This window comes from Juglans microcarpa x Juglans regia, chromosome 4S (genome assembly GCF_004785595.1).
Source record: "Juglans microcarpa x Juglans regia isolate MS1-56 chromosome 4S, Jm3101_v1.0, whole genome shotgun sequence".
NCBI lineage: Eukaryota > Viridiplantae > Streptophyta > Magnoliopsida > Fagales > Juglandaceae > Juglans > Juglans microcarpa x Juglans regia.
In genome coordinates this window covers 7,495,305-7,502,466 of record NC_054601.1, presented here as the reverse complement: position 1 = coordinate 7,502,466, position 7,162 = coordinate 7,495,305, and the positions used below count along the sequence as shown (strand labels likewise).

The 7,162-nt window shown below is 35.0% G+C and overlaps 1 protein-coding gene across 1 annotated transcript; it reads left to right on the top strand.

The window, feature by feature from the left end:
- Positions 1-2,604: 2,604 nt before the first annotated feature.
- Positions 2,605-6,800, top strand: LOC121262895 (4-coumarate--CoA ligase-like 5). Its single transcript, XM_041165577.1, is given in 6 exon segments — positions 2,605-3,890; positions 3,893-4,054; positions 5,562-5,707; positions 5,943-6,010; positions 6,146-6,248; positions 6,527-6,800. Coding segments are annotated over 6 exon segments (1,647 nt in total). The 5' UTR covers positions 2,605-2,836; the 3' UTR covers positions 6,641-6,800.
- Positions 6,801-7,162: the final 362 nt, after the last annotated feature.

The window sequence follows — 7,162 nt, the reverse complement described above, 5'->3', positions numbered from 1 at the left end:
GAAAAATGGGCCCAATTTCATTCAGCCTATTTGGTAAGTCCATTGAATAATGCTTGGGCAGGCCGCGGTACAATCTTATCTCTTAGGTTTGATTTTGTTATACAGATGACATTTATGAATAATAAGATGATTTATAAATAATAGTAAAATAATTTAAGTTAAGATATTTTATGAGATTTTAGAAAATAAGTTAGAAAAAATTGAATTAAGATATTATAAAATTAAAATAAAATATAATTTATTTGTTGAATTGTTTTTTGTGTTTTATTTAAAAGTTTGAAAATTGTAATGATTAGATGAAAAAGTGAAAAATTAAAAATTAAAAAATATTTATATTTAAATTATATTTAGATGTTAAGATAAAATAGAAAAAAATGAGATTGAATGAGATAGTCTCCTAAACCAATCAAGGCCTTAAGCTAAACTTAAATTTAAAATAATGATATTTCTGCATGTTTTTAAAGATAAATATTTTTATTATTTTCACACTACATATTAATATTTAATTTATTATTTTTTATTATTTTATTTAGACACATATTTACATATTAATATAAATATATTTAAATAAAATGATAAAATTGATAAGTCACGTAAGTGGGTGGATTAAGGAATGATAAGTAAATTTTTTTTATTTTTAAATCCGCTTGGAAGTTGAGGAGCGATGGGGTCCTTTTTCACTCATTATCCCGACAGGTGGGACTTTGGGATAACTAGAAGGGAAAAGTCATGAACCTTGGCAACGCCAAACGAAGACCGGCGACTGCATCGAATGGAGGGCCTCACATTCTCACACCGCGTGTATAGTGGTCGGAATGTCATAGCAGCGGCGTCACGTTTCGCACGCGTGTGGCTTAGGCTGCGCCTGACGTAAGTATTTCATCATCATCCGATGCATTTGGCTTAGTTTGAATACAAAACATCTTCAACTCATATAATTATTATAAATTTTTTAAATTTTTATATAAAATATAATAAATAATTTTATTTTATTAAATTTTAAAATAATAATAATATTAAAAAATAATATTTATTTAACTTTAAACATTTATCTCATCTAAACTCATAATCCAAACCTCCATTTAAAAGGAATTGATTTTAAAGATTATTGTAACATACAAAAAAAATTGAGATGGATGATATTAAATTCCCCAAAAACTAATTTCATATATAGCAACGTTTGAATTATTTTATGATTTTTGTTTAATTCTACAAATGTTACCAAATTTTTTTTTTTTCCGAACAAAAAATAGACTTTTTATATGCAATTAAACAGAGAAATGCTTATAATGATGCAGATAGAGGCAATTGAATCAACCTCCAATTAAAGTTTGTACACACTTTGTTTAATTGGTAGCTAGATTCATTTTCGCTTGAAATATTAATGCCCGTTACGTGTACAGCCTACAAAATTTCACCATGACGGCAACAAATTTGATTTGTCAAAATATAAGAATTCGCGTTTACAAAACATCAATTGTAAGAAAAAGTTAAAAACCAGCCGTTTTTTTGCAGACCAAAAAAAAATGTGCATAATATCCCTCTCATTGGATATACGAAATCTTCGATATGTTACACGCCGCCTCTAAGAGACAATAACATAAAACATCCAATTTAAACGTGCTACCTTTTTTTTTTTTTTTTTTTTAAAGGGGCATGCGCTACTTTACCTTACACATTGACAAAATGCCAAATCAAAACCGACCGACCAATCTAAAGTCTAGTTTTTATTTTTATTTTTATTTTCGTGAGATAAATGGTATTTATATTATTTGCACACCACATATTAATATATATTTAAATAAAAAGATAAAAATAATAAATTACATGTTAATATATAGTGTTAGAAATTATAAATATATATATATATATATTTTTGTACATCCTAGTCAAGTTATTATCATATTGTAAGGAGATTTTCTTCCCTATTGATCCGTATAGCGAGCCCACGAGAGATGTCTAGGAGAGAGTCCGATCAAGCCTAATAACCTTCTTCTAAAAGGAGTTAATGAACCTCTACAGAATACTCGGCTCAAAAGTAAAACTCATCCCAAAAGCAACTCTCGTGTGGAAAAAGTGGATGGTAGGGACATATAGGACTTGAAGCCCTGATAACCCCTAATGACACACAATCCTCAAGAACCTACGTAGGCAAGTGGGCAAGAGATACGGGAAACTCTTAATCTCTTGACAATAGGAATGGATGGGCTTAACAATGAATATTCGAGGGATAAAGTAAGTCAGGAAACCATGCTGCATTAATGATGCCGCTCCCCAGACTCCACACCGCATTAATGGAGCCACCCTAGAAGCAACGCCACATTAAAAGATTCTGACTAAATGAACAGTTGAAATGACATGAACTCCCTGACGCAAGGTATGGGCTGTCCTCGTTCAACAACGAAGCAACCTAGTATAAAAGCTGACCTTCAAGTACAAATAACTCTCTTTGATTCTTCTAAACTCTTACACAAATTACTAAATAGATATACTGACTTAAGCATCAAAAACTCTCTGACCTCCACTAAAGCTCCCACTCTTTATGTTCTTTTAAATGTGAATGTGAAAGGCACAAGATCCGAATTGTTCGATCTCAGCCCAAAAGTATATCTAATCAACGAAACAGCGTAAGCCAAATCAACGGCCATAATAGCCTCATGACAAGGCGGCTGACCGTCTCGAGACTAGACTCTTTGAACAACGTAGACGGGTCCAACCAAGCAAACAACGTGGCCAAAGACTCAAAAGTTCGCCCATCAAACTGTATAAAAAATGGAGCTGAAAACCAGCCCGTCTATTAGAGAACGCGCGAAGTGGCGTCGTCGACGTGTCCCTAATGGCGCAGAAGAGTAACCTGGTGATCGATCCGAATTCCGGTTTCTGCGATTCCAACTCCGTCTTCTACAGCAAACGTAAGCCCATCGCACACCCACCGAACCCTTTCCTTGACGTGACCACATTCATCTCCTCCCGAGCTCACCATGGCAAGATCGCCTTCGTCGACGCCTCCACCGGCAGTCACCTCACCTTCTCCGATCTCTGGCTTGCCGTCGATTCCGTATCCACTTGTCTCTCCGACTTGGGCGTCGAGAAAGGCCATGTCGTCCTCCTCCTCTCTCCTAACTCTATCTTCTTCCCCGTCGTGTGCCTCGCTGTCATGTCCCTCGGCGCCGTTATAACCACCACCAACCCCCTCAACACCACCCGAGAAATAGCCAAACAGATCGCTGATTCCAAACCGGTCATCGCTTTCACCACTCGCCAACTTGTCCCCAAGCTCGCCGGGTCAAATCTCCGAATTGTTCTCCTGGACGAGCAGTCCACCCCCGCTGTGCAGAACGCTCTAATCATTTCCACGTACGGGGAAATGCTGAAGAAGCAGCCAAGAAGGACCCGAGTCAGGGCCAGAGTGAACCAGGAGGACACGGCGACTCTGCTCTACTCGTCAGGCACCACCGGCGCGAGTAAAGGCGTGGTGGGTTCGCACAAGAGCCTCATAGCGATGGTTCAAATCGTGCTCGGTCGGTTCAATCTCGACGGAGACCACAGGTTCATCTGCACCGTCCCAATGTTTCACATCTATGGTCTAGCAGTGTTCGCGCTGGCCCTACTCGCATCGGGAACAACGGTGGTGATCCTCTCCAAGTACGAGATGCACGATCTCCTCTCGGCGATTCAGAAGTACCGAATCACCTACCTCCCCTTGGTGCCGCCCATTCTGGTGGCGCTCGTGAACGGTGCTGATCAGATACGCTCCAAGTACGATTTGAGCTCGCTGCAGTCGGTCTTGTCGGGTGGTGCGCCGCTGAGCAAGGAGGTGATCGAGGGGTTCGTGGAGAGGTATCGGGCAGTAACGATTCTGCAGGGGTACGGTTTAACGGAATCGACGGGGTTGGCGCGTCGACGGACTCGTTGGAGGAGAGCAGGCGGTACGGTACGGCAGGGTTGCTGTCTCCGGGCATGGATGCGAAAATTGTGGAGCCGGAGACTGGTAAGGCTCTACCGGTGAACCGGACCGGCGAGCTTTGGCTCAGAGGTCCCTCCATCATGAAAGGTACAGATTGTAATATTCTTCTTGTCATTTTTTGTTTTGTCAGAGATTCTTGTACGTTCACGGTTGACATTATCCGATTCACGCTAGCATAGGGCCCCATTAATACCATATAGTCATAAAATTTCCAAGAACCTTGAGATAAGTAATCATGGAGCTTCAGGATAACTCTTCCAAGAATTATTATTATCCTTTTTTATTTTTTTATTTTTTCAACTTTCAAGAATTATCTTAAAATTTTTTAAAAGAATAATTTTATATATAACTATAAAATACGTAAATATTATATCATCACTTTAAAAATAGTAAAATTTATTATTAAAAAGTTAATTTCTTTTTATTTGAGTTTCATATTTTATTTTATTTTTTTAAAAAAATTACGCGGTGGTTACACAATTCACAATTATAAATATTTTTTCTCTTTAAGAAAGTCTTTGATTTCTTCTTGTCTACTTCTCTCTTTTTAGAATTTCAAAAAAAACAACGCAATTTTGTCTTCTTATTTTGACCGTTCATATATTTAATTTAACTTTTTATTTTTTTTTACTTATTAATTAAATAAGTAACTATTAGTATATTGATATTTTTTTAAAAAATATTTAAAGATGTTAAAAAAATAAATAATAAAATAATAATATAAAATACATGAATTTTGGCTAGCAGAACGTCTAGTATTACTCTTTCAAAAGAGCCAGAAGTTACAATTATTAATTGTGTTGAAAATTGAAGTATTTTAAGATATTTTGTTGACAATTTTTCTCTCATTCATGTTTTGACCCCTCTTGATAAAAAGGATTCTGATTCTGTCCGGGGGTCCTCCAAATTAATAATTTAGACCTCTATAAGTTTCAACCGTAGCGCATCTATTCTGGTTTGTTTCTTACTCTTGTTGCTAATTTTTATTCCAGATTTATGCAATAATAATATCACCTGCATATTGTTTCAAGTGTTCGCCATGTAACAGAATGTTTCTAGGAATATATTATTATATTTGCATGGTAATAGAAATTATAATATCATAGAAAAGAAGATGGAGAAGGGAGGTGAGGGAGAATATGAGGACTTTATTTTTGGTATTTTCAATTGTTATTGAATATAAATTATTAATTTTTATTTATAAGAAAATTATATATAGATCAGATAAAGTAAATATCTGTATCATAATTAAAATCAAATCTCTTGATTTAATAATGATAAATTCTATTTGTAAGTCGGTGTATAAAATACACATTTCATGTTATTCGCATGACAAGATTTGTTTTGCAAAAGAATTTTAAATTTTAAATTTTTTAAAAATCATATATATTATCATGTCAACGACATAGAGGGTGTGCTTTATACAACAACTTATAAGTAGAAGAACTCTTTGATAATTATTAAAATCAAATCACCAAATCAAATCATGATAAAAATTCTTGATTTGATATTATATCTCCAACATGGGTTGGAAAATTTTTTTGGCTGTAATGTTTCTTTTTAATGATTCTACATACCGGGAATGCTGTTGCAGGTTATTTCGGTAATGCAGAAGCTACAGAATCAACTCTTGATTCAGAGGGATGGCTGAAAACTGGAGATCTATGTTATATTGATGATGATGGGTTCATCTTTGTGGTTGATAGGTTGAAGGAGCTAATTAAATACAAGGGTTATCAGGTGAGACATTGAAAGTACATTGGGTTCTTTATAAATTAATGAAGCTTTGCCTTCATTCTGCATGGAACTCGTGTGCTTTAGTTTTGGGTTATAAGATGCATGCAATTCTTAAGTACTGCATGTATGGATGCAATCAACAACTTGGATGTTATATTTCGATAGATATTTCTGATTATATTCTGAGAAAAATGTATCTAGCTTGAAATATATGCCGATTTCTTTCTTTACTTTTTAGGTCCCCCCAGCAGAACTAGAGGCCTTGCTACTAACTCATCCAGAGATCTCTGATGCCGCTGTTATACCGTAAGTCTTCTTCTCTATTGCATTAATTAAAGAGGTTAAACACTTGCTTTTACAAAAAAAAAAAAAAACAAAAACAAAAGGAGAAAAAGAAAAGAAAAAGGTAGCCTCAGTTTGATCATTGATCTTGTGTTTCAGGGTTCCTGACAAGGAGGCTGGACAGTGCCCCATGGCATATGTGGTAAGAAAAGTTGGGAGTAATCTATCTGAGAGTGCAATCATGGACTTTGTAGCGGGACAGGTAAGCTGACGATGAACAAATTAGTGTGCGTGTGCGTGTATATATATATAAAGTCTCACGAAAATTATTTTCATTTTCGATTCGCATTATTTCATTAAGCAAATCCCTTACATTTAACATTGGTGTCCAATTTGTTGCACGAAATCGCTTGCAAAAAAAATTTTCCTCTATATATATATATATGTATGAGATGTATTATCAAGTCTCTGAGCAATAGAAATATATATTTTGGTTTAGCACTGTATTGATCACCTGGAGTTATAAACGTACGTGTGCAGGTGGCTCCGTACAAGAGAATCAGGAGAGTGGCGTTTATAGCTTCTATACCGAAGAATCCCTCCGGCAAGATTCTCAGGAAGGATCTAATACAGCTTTCCACCTCCAAGCTTTGAATCTCTTGGGGAAAGTTGCAGCCATGCATTGCATTTCTTCACTACTACTTAAAAAAGCCATGTTTTTAGCCATTTTTCCCCATCGATGCTTATGCCTGAATTTTATTTTCTGCGAAATAAGTCTTGGTTAATTAATATCTATAATTGTCATATCTATCTAGGCTTAGTTTGTTTTCAGGAAATATCTTATTTCATCTTACCTCATTATTACAATTTTTTTAAATTCTCATATAAAATAAAATAAACAATTCAACTTTTTCAAATTTTAAAATAAAAATAATATTAAAAAATATATTCTAATAATATTTTATTCAACTTTTTAACTTTAATCTCATCTCATCTCTGAAAATAAACGAGCCCTTAATTTCGTAGTCGTTTTGAAGTAAGAACATTGGGTATGCAACTTGATGAAAGACAAATTTTGATCTGCTATGGTTTTTACTACGTACACACAGATGGGGGATTGGAAAAGAATGAATACCAATTACCAATTACCAACAGTAATTGATATGTTTGTAGCAT